The 13,225-nt window shown below is 61.5% G+C and overlaps 1 protein-coding gene across 2 annotated transcripts in view; it reads right to left on the bottom strand.

Annotated features, from left to right (window-relative positions):
• TSPAN32 (tetraspanin 32) overlaps nt 1-13,225 on the bottom strand; it is a 35,551-nt gene that overhangs the window by 9,885 nt on the left and 12,441 nt on the right. Inside the window, exons 9-10 of one of the 2 annotated variants that reach the window (XR_007130554.1) lie at nt 9,488-10,064; nt 7,273-7,278 (exon numbers count right to left, since the gene is read on the bottom strand). Coding sequence is in view for 1 of the 2 variants with exons in the window: in XM_047747404.1 (XP_047603360.1) it covers nt 12,730-12,880 (151 nt within the window). In the remaining variant the exon portion in view is untranslated. Of the gene's footprint in view, nt 1-7,272; nt 7,279-9,487; nt 10,065-11,428; nt 12,881-13,225 lie in introns of those variants that run through there. The other variant, XM_047747404.1, reaches the window with a different exon arrangement.

The following is a 13,225-nucleotide window of genomic DNA, read 5'->3' on the forward strand; positions in this document are numbered from 1 at the left end:
GGGAAAAGAAAAGAAAGAAAAAGAAAAAGTAAAATCTTGCTGCGAGCAGCGACCCGTCCGCGAAGACATCCCATGGGGAATGCCGGCAGACAGAACAACGGACCCGGCAACAAATGTAGCCAAGGAGGTGTAGCGGTTGTGCGCTGAAAACCTGAAAGGACCTGAAGAAGGTCCAACGTAGATTAATACCCGGTGTTCTCGGACTCAAAGACTCTGCTGCCACCGTGCCCCGACTCCCCGAATTCGCCCACAGCCTACACACGGCCGCTGTCGGAACCCTGGCGGGCTCTTCACAGGCTCATCCTAAAGTTCACAGGGGCCCCCTGGGGCCGCAGGGGGACCATACAACCTCAAGGAAGAAGAACAAAGTCGTTGGACTGGTGTTTCCCGACGTGAACCCCCGGGAGCTGTGGCCATTGCGACAGGGTGGTGCCCAGCGTGGAGACGACTCAGGAACCCCGGAGTGCGCTCGAGAGCCTGGCAACACACCGCGCGTTCCTGGCCAGTTGGCTTCAGGGGAGCCTGAGACAATCCAGGGAGACCAAGAACAGTCCTTGCCGGCCACAGTGTTGGGAACCCCTGGGTGTCCACACGCCACAGAGCCGAGGGGCCACACTCCACGCCGTGCCCCAAAACCAACGCAGAATGAGCTGAGATGGGTCACGGTCCTCGGTGTTAGACCACAGTCCTTCACGTGTGACAGCAAAGACGCGAGCAAAATAAGAAAAAAAACACCCAGCTTAGAATTTTAAAACTTCGTCGTGTCAAAGGAGATCACGGAGGACGTGGAAAGGGAACCCACGAGTTGATAGAACAAGTTTGCAAATTGTAGGTCTGGCAAGAGACGAGTATCTAGGACATGAGGAGAAGTCCTCACAGCCCCCTGCCCCCGGAATCAACATTTTTTTTCGGAGAAGACATGAGACGGCCCAGAAGCTCACGGCCTCCCGCCCGCCGCCGGCCACCATGAGAAAGACAGACGGCAGCGGCGGCAGCGCGGGTCAGTGAGGGTGTGAGGCAACCGGCAGGGCTGGCGGGGTGGGAAATGCCGCCGCAGCCATGGGGCACAGACAGCAGTTCCTCCAGACGCTAAACTTAGAGTCACCGTGTGACCCGGCGGTTCCCCTACAGGCACTCGAGGGCCCACTGGCAGAGAGTGGGTGTTAGGTGGGCGGTGACGGTTGCACAACCCTTGTGAACATGGGAAAAAAGAGAAACAAAACACCACTGAGCTCTCCGCTTTGTTTTGTAATTCTTTTTAAAGATTTAATTTTTCTTTTTAAGTAATGCCTATACCCACCGTGGGGCTCGAGCTCACTGCGGAGACCCGGAGTCACGTGCTCCACCGCCTCAGCCGGCCAGCTGCCCCCACACCGTACCCTTGAAATGAGCGGAGACAGTGTGAGTTCTGTCTCCGTAGAGCTGAAAATGGGGAAGTCTCAGGCGTGTTCTGATCGGAGGCTGTGGCCGGAGGGAGATGGGGGTGGCCAGCCAGGAGTGGCACAACCCGTGTGCTTGATTTGGGGGGTCCTGTTGGTGGATGCAGCGGGCCGAGGGGAATCAGACAGACCCAGGGAGAAAGGCGTGTGAAGGAGGAGGCTGAGACCAGGCCGATGCTTCCGCCAGCCCAGCCCTACAGACCAGAAACAGACCCCAGGCGGCTGGACCAGATTCTCCCTCGCCCACACCTGGTCTTGGACTCCCGGCCTCCAGACTGCGAGAGACTAAAGGTCCACTGTCTACACCCGCTTCTGAGTTGTGTGGCTTCTGTGCAGCCCCGCGTGGCCACAGGCCCACTGCCGCCCCTTCTGCCACATTGGACGTGGAGTCCCCCGGTCCGGGGCAGTTGCTGGCGGGTCCCGTGCTGGTCCGTCCAGCCCTCATCGAGGGTTCTGTGCTCAGGGAAGACCAGCCTGGCTGGTGCGTCGGTTCTGCTAAGACCCACGGCTGCCCCTTGCATCCAGAGGGATGGCGCCCCAGCGGGGGGCTCGACAGTGACCTGGGGGCAGCCTCGATGGGAGGGGCTTCCTCATCTATCCCCAAAGCTGCTCTGCCCCAGGGCCGGCGGGGGGGCAGCAACTGAGGGGCCAAGGTTAGAGCCCGTCCTGTGTCTTGGTCTCTCTGTGTCTCCCTTGGGGGACAGACGTGTGCTGCCGCGACCCCTGCCTGTCGTGGCCACTCCTGTGGGTCTGCCTGTGTGCCTCGTCCCCAGGGCTGGGGCAGAAGCGTCCAGGACGCCTTCTTGATGGGAGGGGGCAGAACCCATTCAGGTGATTCCTGGCCATGCCGTCCGCTCCGGCAGGGTCACAGGGCTGGCCCAGCAGCGGCAAGCCGTGTGCTACTCCGGTGAGCTTTGTGGTGGCCAGGGTTCTGCAGGGAACCAGGGCCCGTGGATGGAACACGCCCCGAGAGACTGATTGGGGGAACTGGTTCCCACAGTCACAGAGGCTAACGGGTCCCGAGGGCTGCGACCGGAAGGCCTGAGCACCAGGAGAGCCCCTGCGTGTGTTCGGTCCACGTCTAGAGGCAGGAGCCCGTGAGCCAGGCAGAGAGGGGGCAAGCTTGCCCTCCCCCGACCTCTGTGCCCCTGGGAACTGCAGAAGCCCGCCCACCCTTCCCCCAGGTTCATCTGCCCAGGAGACACAGCCCGACCCCGATGACGTCGTTTTACCTGCGTCCCCTCTCTGAAGACCCCGTTCTCCAACACGGTCCAGCTCTGTGGCACCGGGGTCAGGACGGCCACATATGAATTTGGGTGCACCGTTCCGCTGGTCACGGGGCGGCCACTCTCAGCCTCCTGAGCAAACACCCTTTGCCTCTTCTGATGGAAGCTGGAGCAGGACGCTCCCGGCTGCCCGTGGGTCTTGCCCCAGGAAAGTCATGTCTCGCTGACCGGGTCAGAGCTCTCTGTGGGCCCCGGAGCCCCAGGCTCCCAGCTTGTTGCCTGGGACAGCACCCTGTCCTTGCTTCTGAGGGTCCGCTGCTGGCCTCTGCTGCGTAGGATGCCACCCTCCCGGCTGCCCTCTGAGTCCAGCTCCGAAGGGGCCTGTCCAGCGCCGGGCCTCCTCGCAGCTCTCAGTGGCGCTGGCGCCCCACTCACCGGATCTTCCTCCTTGCCCCGGCAAGCCGGGTGTCCTCCGGGGTCACCCATGGAACACAGACAACCGGTGGGGTTTCTGGCTCTGTCGGCTACATAGCTGGGTATCAAAGATAACCGGATCCGAATCCCTGGGGCCTGGGACTGTCCCCTTCGATGGCCAAGGAGGCTTTGCTGGTGTCGTTAAGGACTCTGAGCTGGGGGGACCTAGCTGGGCATCAGCACGAGACCCACGAGGGAGGCAGGGCGACAGTCAGCGGAGGAGGTGGTGGGAGAACAGAAGCAGATCCGAAGAGGCTGCCCTCGTGGCTTAGCAGACAGAGGAACGGCTATGGGCCAAGCTGGGCAGCTCCAGACACTGGCACAGAGAAAGAAGGGCTGCACCCTGGGGTCTGCACAGGGGATGGGGCCCTGCAGCACCCCGAGGCCCCGTTCTGGCCCCTGGAGCTGGGCAGAGCCACAGAATGCGGCTTCCAAGCTCCGTGCACGGAGTTTTCTGTTCTGTGTTCTAGCGGTGATAGGAAACAAAGGCGCAGGCCTCGCCAGGTAACGTGCCGCTGGGGTGCCCGCCTTTCTGAGATCCTGCATTTTTTTTTAAGATTTTATTTATTTATTTGAGAGCGAGAAAGCACACATGCAGGGGGAGCAGCAGGCAGAGGGAAAGGGATAAGCAGATTCCCCGCTGAGCAGGGAGCCCCCCGATGCAGGGCTCGATCCCAGGACCCCGAGATCATGGCCTGAGCTGACGTGACATGACGTGAAGGCAGACACTTAATGACTGAGCCACCCAGGTGCCCACATCCCGCATTTTTATCTCACTTTGTGGTATGCACTGAATTGTCCCCCCCGCATTCACATGGTGAAGTCCTAGCCCTCGATGTAGCCGTATCCGGAGCTGGGGCCTCTAGAGAGGGCTGGAGGGAACACAGGGTCACTGGACCCTGATCCCCTGTGACCGGGGTCCTTATGAGAAGAGGGGATCAGGACACGGATGTGCACGGAGGGATAATCCCGTGAGGACACGGGGGACCCCGCCCTGCCAGCCCCTGCATCCCAGGTGTCAGCCTCCGGGACGGGGTGAGGGTGACGGTCTGCTGTGCGAGCCCCATCCGTGGTGTTCGCTATGGTCACCCCAGTGACTAATGCACTGCTTCCCAGCACGTCTGGCAATGACTTAGCCGCATTCCAGGAGCCTTGCAAGGGGTCAAACGCTGCGTCTCAGGGGTGAGCCCTGGCACAGACACGCGTATCCAATTTAATATTCTTTCCCCGCAAGGGAGCAGGCTCGGGCTTGGACTCTGACAGAACCCCCACCCCGCGCCCAGCTCCTGCAGCTGCCTCCGTATCAGCCTGGGCACCGAGCGCGGTGTTCCTGCAGGGGGAGGCCAGGCGCAACCCACGCCGTTATGGGGACGGAAGCCTGGTGCGAGCGTTAATGGTGTGTGTCCACCTGGCCAGGCCATGGAGAGCCAGATGTTCGGACAAACATTAATCTGGGCGTGTCTTTGAGCATGTTTCTGGATGGGATTAACACTGGGATGCGTAGACTGAGTAGAACCTTATCTTCCCTAATGTGGGTGGGCCTTACCCAATCAGTGGACGGCCTGACTCGCACAAAAAGGCTGAGTGCAGGGATCTCTTCCTGATGCCCATGTGAGCCAACACATGAGTCTTTTCCTGCCCTCAGGCCCATGCAGACATGCTGGTCTTCGCTTCTAGACCAGCACTCACAGCCACGGCTCCCCTGGGCCTCCAGGCTGGTGACTGCGGGTCTCAGGAGTGTCTGCCTCTGCCGCCCCATGAGCCCACCCTTTGCAACAAACGTCCGCTCTGGCTTTTGCTTCTCCGGAGAACGGGGATGGAAGTGCCGTGCCCTTGGAATTGCTCCAGGAGCCTGCCGTCATCGCGGGAGCCGGTGCCAAGGGGCCGCCTCCAAGGAGACCAGCCCATACTCCCCCTCCCGGGCCCAGTCCCCGTGTCCTCCCAGGGACAAGCCACTCCACACCACCCGGCCTCCCTCCAGTGACGTCCCTGCACGCCCGCGCATGCGCCGACGGCCTCTGCCCCGGGCCTCGTCAGCCTCACTGTGGCCTCGCTGGGGAGACTGGAAACGCCAAGCTCGCAGCACGCCCCGTTCTTCCAGGCGCTGCAAGCTCACGCCACTCACCCGCCTCCACGCGGGCCATCCGCTGCTTGCCCTGGCTTCCGGTGCTCGGGCTCGCCCCCCGCCCCCGTCCTCGACCCCCAGCCCTCCCTTTCCACCGCGCTCTGTGGCCTCACCGGGGCAGACCCACTCTTTTCACCTTCCCACTGTCTTTGGGAACATGTGTCCTCCAGGGTCACCTTGAAAGGGAGCAAGAAGCTTACCTCACTTCCTCCGGTTGCCATTGGTTGGAAGTCGGTCATGTGACCGCCCTTTGCGCTCATCGATCAGCACAATGTACCCGGTCGGCCTTCTGGAGCAAGAGAGGCGTGGAGCAGGGCCGAGTCCCCGCGAGGCCACTGAGACCTGCTAACAGCGGCAGGCTCCCTGCGTGGGAAGGAGCCCGTCCAAGACCGGCCACGTTGGGTCCAATCCCATGAGCTTGCCGTCGTGTGCTGGCGAGGTCCCGTGGAATTTAATTAATTTAAATGTCTTTTCAATGTCACTCTCTCCTGCAGGGGCCGTGTTCTGTAGTCGTCAGGACAGACCAGGTTGTGCCGTGGTAACAAATAAACCCGAGACCTACGACGGCCTGACCTGGGCCTCGCAGCCAGGCTGCTTGCAAGGACACCCAGTGGCGGAGGCTGGAACCGTGGGGAAGGTGCGACGCCGGTGGGATTCCGTGAGGACCATTCATGGTGACTCGGCAGGACAAGAAGGAGATGGGCTCAAGCAGGAAGGCCCCGCTCGTGCGCAGAAACAGCAGCAAACGTGGAGACAGACCCAGAAATGCGGAACTTAGCAAGATCAGAAAGCCAGTCGCTTCCGAGCCAGGATTTTAAACACTTTGTGGAGACAAAGGCCCGGTGCCATGCCCGAGTAGGGGCATGGGAGGCAACGATCAGAAGAGGGGCAAGGCCTGTCCGCGAGAGCCCGCGGCGATTGCCATCGGTGTGGCAGGCAGTCACAAGGATAAATAAGCGTGAACATTTCTGATGCTTCTGTGAAGCCACTCGTGGCACAGTCTGGTGTGGGCGGGGCGGTCCTCCTCTGTCCTGAGCCGCGTCAGTGGGGACAAGAGGCCTCCAGGGTCACCGTGCAAGGGGAAGGGAGCGCTGGGGGACGGGGCGATGGCTTTGGAGAGGCCACTCCTACCCACATGCCCCTGGCCAGGAAGAGACAGCAGGACCAGGCCAATCTCCTGTCCCATCTCCCTGGTGTCACACCCTCGTGGCCACCCCAGCCCGATGGCGTCCAGCCTGCTTCATCGCCGCTCCCGAACCACTTGCTTCCATGACGCGCCACGTGCCGCTTCTGTGGCTCCGGCGCAGCGGGTGGCTCACCATCGGTGGCCTTCCTCTGGCTGGAATGTCCCGCCGTCCAACATACACGCACGCACACCCGTACGCAGGCAACACACACCCACGTGCGGACGCGCCCACACGTGCCTCCTCACTCTCTGGCCTTACAGCCTGGAGCGCGTCGCTGCCCAGATTCTGGGGTCCTCACGGGCGTCCGCACCGGGAGGGGCCGCACCGCGGGCTGTGTGGCTGCCAGCTGTTCACACCGGGCTTCTGTGAAGAACGCAGAACGGAGCGCCCAGCGGGAAAGCGGGAGGCCGGGTAACGTGGCGCTTCCACCGGCACGCGGGCAGCCACACGGGCAGCCGGGTGGACAGACCCATGGGCGGACACGCTAAGGAAACCCAGCGACGTCTAATCCTCAGGGGAAGCATGAGCCCCGAGAGAAAGGACTTGGGATGCGCTTTTGCTTTATCCTCAGGAACGGAAATACTCGTTCTGTCCAAAATGAGCACTTTTGGGAATCTTGATTTAGAAAGCAACAGCCAACATGTTCATTAAACAGTAGGCAGGCTGAGAGCTCGCCCCCTGGCTGGGCCGGGACCCCCGCCCCCACCCCGGCTCTGTTTCCCATCAGCCGGTAGCTGGTCTCTGGCTGACGCCCAGCCGCTCAGTCTCCCAGCTACTCCTTTGGCGTTTTGGGGTTTGGATCCTTACGGTCTGAAAGTGACCTGGCGCTGGGTTGCTGGTGGGGGGAGGGGTGCTGCTGGCTGCCACACGAAGGCCCCTGGGGCACAGATGCCCAGAGCTTCTGAGAAAGCCCTGTGGAGGCTACTGGAAAACTTGCACGAACTCTTTCTGGGGAGTCCAGAGGGCTGTTCTGGGAAGGGTCTGGGAAGGCCTGGGAGGCCCACGACTGCCCGAGCCAGGGTGCTAAAGGGTGGCAGTGGGATCTGGTAAGGGACGGCGGGCAGGGGTGCAGCGAGGGCCGTGGGCTGCTCCTCCTGGGCCTGTCTCTGGAGCCCAGGAGTGGGTCAAAGCCTGCAGTGTGGCGAGAGTCCTCAGCTGACGGTGGGCTGGGGGGGCTCTTATTGTCACGTGGCCAAGATGAGCTGCGGCTGAGGAGAGCCGGGCCGGGCTGGCCGGGGCACTCTGCGTGCAGATGGCAAACGTGGGGCCTGGCACGGGCCGTCCTCCCCCAGGCTCCTCCTTCCTGGGCCCGGCCTCCGACGCCCGCCACGAGACCGTCTTCACGAAGCAGAGGCCTCAGCATCATGTGGCCGCACTTGAGAGCAACAGAATGCAAACCTTTCCTCCGAACAACGGAAGGGCCCACGAAGAAGTCACGGTGGAAATGGTAAAACCCCCAGAAGCAAACAATGTTGAAAAAGCGGCCTTCGGGCCCTGCAGGCCGTGGCCGAGTGGGGCTGGGGGGAGGCGTGGGGTCCGGGTGGTCGCCAGGGACCAAGGCCCGGGAGCCCAGCTGCCTGCCACGGAAACAGGAAGAAGCACCACAGAACCCACATGGTGCACCGTTGAGGGCAGAGGCCGGTGGCGTGGTGGTGGGGAGGGGTGTGGCGGGGAGGGCCCGCAGCCAGAATTTTCCCCAAGGAGGCCAATAACACCAGCAGTCTAGCAAGTCGGGTCACGAGAAACAAAAGCAACGAAACGCTGGGAGGTAAGAAGGGACGGGACTGGGTTCTGCCGAGGGGAAGGGGACAAGGGACACTTGTATCCCGTGGGCGCCTTCTGACCAGTCCCAGGACGAATGAGGTGCACGTGGGGGGCCCAGGCGGGCTGCCTCCCAACACCGATAGCAGATTCTCCAAGTCTCTGGTCACCAGCTGGGGTCCTGCGAGCCGGCGGTCACTCGGCTGGCCTGGAGTCTGCATTGGACTCCACAGGTGAAGGGCTCAGCCCCCCAGGGCGGCCCCCACTCAGGGCGTCAGTGGCAAGTCCAGCTGTGTTCTGGAAACAGGGGGGTCCCGCGATCCCTCCTCGGGTTCCACGATGACCCGGATCGGCACCCAGAGCTCAGAAGGGGCTTCACTTGCTACTCCCTGTTATTAGAAAGGAAACAAGTTGGGAACGGCCGTACGAAGGGCCACGGGGTGTCCACGTGCTCTCCGGGTGCTTCCCTCCTGGCACCGACATGTGGTCAGTGACCAGCCCCGCGAGACCAGCCCTGCAACTGGAGCCTGCGTGGTGGTTCCCCTGCGTGGGCGTGGTGATCACCTGGGGGAGAGACTCCATCTCGCGCCCTCCCCTCTCCCCGGGGCTCTCTGCACACCTGGCCTCTCTGGACACCAGCCTCTGTCCCAAAGCCACCAGTCATCCCAGGGACACACAGAGACACTCTGATGACTTTGGAGATGACAAGAGTTTTAGGAACTGTGTGTTCCTAATTCGTTCTGAATTAGGAACGAAGACCAAATACTCATTTTTAATCGCGTCACGGGCCAATTCTTGGTCTTTGACCAGATCCCTTATAGGAAAAAACATCATGAGGGTCATGAGGTACTGGCAGAGTAGGAGACGCATTTGGGTCTTCTGTCGCGCTCTGTGAGGATGACTCCGTGGCCGCCCGGCCCAGATCGAGCTTCCTCGAGGCTTCCCCGGGCTTCCTCGAGGTCTGGCCAGGCTCTGAAGGTGGGAGCGCACCTGGTCACCCTTGGCCGGTGCCTGCGGGCTCCTGGTGTCACGAGGCTAAGAGGCCGCACTGTCTCCTGCTTTCTTGGCGTGATCTGCCCGTCTGCTGTTATGCATTCATTATCCATCCCCAGACCCTCAGCTACTACTGTCCCTTCTCTCCATTTGTGATTTTTTTTTTTAAAGATTTTATTTATTTATTTGACAGAGATCACAAGCAGGCAGAGAGGCAGGCAGAGAGAGAGGAAGGGAAGCAGGCTTCCCGCTGAGCAGAGAGCCCGATGTGGGGCTTGAGACCATGACCTGAGCCGAAGGCAGAGACTTAACCCACTGAGCCACCCAGGCCCCTCCATTTGTGGTCTTTGGAAGGGCCCCAGGCCTGGCTGCCAAGCCCCCTGCACCAGGATCACCTGCCCTGCACCCACCCCTGTCTGACCACCAGACACTGGAGCTACTTTCTCCACGACTGGCTCGGCCAGAGGGGGTGAGGGCTCGGCATCCGGTAAGGGACTCCACGCTGGGTTTGAAGACCTCGCTACTGTTTCTGGATCCAGGAGAGCCCTGCTCTGGCCCTGGTCTCGTGGGCAGGCGCCTCTGGGCACAGGAGCGTCGCACACGCACACGCACATAGGAGCGTCCCACAGAGCCCCTTCCCCAGACCCACCAGGAACACACCTTGCGTGGGGGGGACTCTCAGTGAGGCTCCACTGGGCTGCGTGTGAGCGCACATGTATGTGTGTACAACCCTGCTTTCATTGCCTGATCCTTCTCTGCCGCACGAGTCCTCTGGGGGGAGGGCTCTCGGACGCTGGGAGCTGTGGGGTGAGCTCCTTGAGTGAAGAAATGGTGGTCCACTGCCCAGATCAGGTAGTGTCTCCTTCACCGCCGGCCCATACAGCCTGGCCCAGAGTTCGTGTCCTTCCTGCCAGGACCCGTCCATAGCCTCGGGACCTCTGCTGTAGGTCAGTGTCACTGGCCAGCTGAGATCGGGGCTTCCCAGCAGGCCCGAGGCACCCGGCTCTCTTGGAGGCAGACGGAACCTCTCTTCTTGGCCTCTGGTGCCTCCATGGGCTCTCAAGGAGTGTATCTGGGCTGCTCCCACCTCTGCACTGCTGCCCCCACAACCACTCCCCTTCCAGGGAGCCCTTGGGGATATCTGCATGCTGGTGTGTCACCTTCCAGACCTGGAAGGAATCCTTGCGATGTCCTTGACGTGTCCTCCTGGAGCGCACTGCTTCAAGTCCCATGGTCATTCCCACTGTGCCATGTCTCCGGGAGGGGCCCACAGGCACTTAAACCCTGGCCAAGGGGCTGTGGCCAGAGAAGGCACCTGCTTCTATCCTGTGTGGCCCCAAGGACGCTGCTGGAGGGGCAAGGCTGCCTGCTGTTCGCCGGCACCTGGTGGGGGACACCCCCAGGCAGACGTCCGGCATCAGAACACAGTCCAGGAGAAGAGGAGACAGCTCGATGAGGCCTGTCACATGCTCCTGCTCCCATAACCCAGCCCGCCTGTGCACGTGGCCTTCTCCAGGTCCAGTGGGGGCCGGGTCAGGCTCAGTCGTGGATTTTGCTGCCGCAGTGGACGCGGCTCCTGTGTCCCGGAGTCCAGGGGACTTTTCTCTGCACCCCAGTGAGGGTGGAGCCAGGAGCCTGCCCTCCGAGGCCTGGATCCCGATCAGGCATCTGACGCTCACGCCACGAGGGCCCCCGTCACTGCCCTCAGTGATCGTTGTTCCTGCTGCTCACCTCCCTCCGCCCGGCCGCCCCACAGGGCGCCAGAAGGGGGTATGTCCCTGTGGCCCACCTGGTCTCCATGGTGCAGCACTAGGGCCTTTGTCCTGTCCCACCCATGTCTGTTTTCTCCGTCTGACTTCTTTCTTTTTTTTTTTTTTTAAAGATTTTTATTTATTTATTTGAGAGAGAGACAGTGAGAGAGAGCATGAGTGAGAAGGTCAGAGGGAGAAGCAGACTCCCCATGGAGCTGGGAGCCCGATGCGGGACTCGATCCCGGAACTCCGGGATCATGACCTGAGCCGAAGGCAGTCGTCCAACCAACTGAGCCACCCAGGCGTCCCGTCCGTCTGATTTCTTAATAACTGTCTGGAGAGGGGCACCTGCGTGGCTTCGTTGTTAAGTGTCTGACTTCGGCTCAGGTCACGATCCCGGGGTCCTGGGATCGAGCCCTGCATTGGGCTCCCTGCTCAGCGGGGAGCCTGCTTCTCCCTCTGCCACTCCCCCTGCTGTGGTCCCTCTCTCAATCTCTATCAAAAAATAAAATAAGATTCCCATCCCGCCGAGTCGCTGGTGGACAGAATTTCGCTCCATCCCCTTTTCTTTCCTCTGGCTCCACCACTGCCGTGCAAAGACCGCGGCCCTGTAAAGGATGCCCGCTTCGGGGGCTGTTGTCTGTAAATCATATTCTGCGAGCTGTAGAGGCAGGCTGGCCAGAACAGGACCAGAGCGGGGTGCGCATGGCCGGGGATGGACTGTCCCCCCCAATGTAGGACCCGTGGGATGTGGGTGTCCTCGTAGGGGGACAAGGTCTGCAGCTTGCTCCATTAGGTGGGAACATGCTAGCTTTCCGGAGGCGTGTGTGCGTGTGCGTGCATGTGTGTGTGCCTATGATCGGAAACACAAGGGGAGGACCGGGGTGGGTACTTGTCACTTAGTCACTTTTTTGGCTGCTTGTCACAGAACAGTCCTTCTGTTTTGGAGGGAACCCCCCCTTTGTTGGTCCTGCTGGGGGCTTGGGATTCTTAGTGGAGGGTGCACAGCCTTGAGGACAGGGCACTTAGAGAGGAGGTTCAGGTGTCCGGGGGAGTGGGAGTGTCCGCAGCGCCCTCCCACACTCACGCCAGATGTCTCGCCTCGAGCCCTGGCACCTGTGTTCACGGTGTCCCTGAAAGTGTGAGATTTCTGCCCGAGAGATGGAGGCTCCCCGTGGACCTCATGTAGCCACAGGGACCCTTGAAAGCAGAATGGCCCCCCACCATCACTGGAGGGACAGGGAGGTCGGAAGTTCTCAGCTTGAGGACTGGGGTGCCCTCGATGCCTGGGAGACGAAGGCCTCTTATACAAAGGACGTGGTCTTACGGAGCAGAAGACCATCCCCGCTAACGGCCGGCAAAGAGGGGGTCCTCGGTCCCACAGCTGCATGGGCCCGTGTCCTGCCAAAAATCCTGGCTGAGCCTGGATGGGGTGCTCCCCAGAGACTGCAGCGTGAGGGGAGCCCTGCCCGGCTCAGCCCTGGGCTCTGACCTCATGAGACTGGGCAGAGGATCTGTTCCTGCCTGCCCCGTGGCTTCTCTGTTCTGACCACTTCCCAGCCTGTCCCCACAGGGTCTATGAGGGACCCTGATCCCTCCGTCCACTGAAACAGAGCCTGCTTCTCTGGGCTGGCCTCCTCCCGTGCTCCCCCCCCACCCCCGTCCCTCTGCGATGTGGCAGAAAACACTTCACATCATCCTTGTAGGTCTCACGTTTGGGCCGACAGAGGCTCTGTGGGCCCACGGGTGGCGGGACAGTTGGTTCAAAGGGTGTCAGTCATCCTGGAGCAGCTGAGGGCCCCCCAAGGGTCCTCTTGCACCCGGGCAGCCGTGGACAACATCTGCTTCAGTCGGGGGCTGTAGTGTGGGGCTGCGTTGGGAGTGTCTGAAGAAGCTGGGCTCTGGGGCCTGGCAGCCAGGCACTCTAGGAAGCAGACGGGACTGTGAGAAGGTTCTAGAATGCACTGGGTTCCAGGATGCCTGGGCAGGGAGGGACCCAGAAGGCCATGGCAGAGGGGCTGGGGGTCCCGGTCTGAGTCCTCCCTGGAAAGCATTTGTGAGGTCGGGTCTTGGTGGGGAGTGGGGTGAAGAGAAGGGGGTCCCTGTGGGGTTGTAGGTGTGCATTCAACTCTCCAGCCTTCCCCTCCCTCTGTGTGACCAGCCACCCCCAAAGCACCTGCCTTAGAGAATCAGCCTGGGCTCTTGGTCTGGGGGTCCCAGTGGCTGGGGTCAGGCAGCACCGCTGGGGGCGTGGGAAGGGGCAGGGCTC

This window comes from Lutra lutra, chromosome 10 (genome assembly GCF_902655055.1).
Source record: "Lutra lutra chromosome 10, mLutLut1.2, whole genome shotgun sequence".
NCBI lineage: Eukaryota > Metazoa > Chordata > Mammalia > Carnivora > Mustelidae > Lutra > Lutra lutra.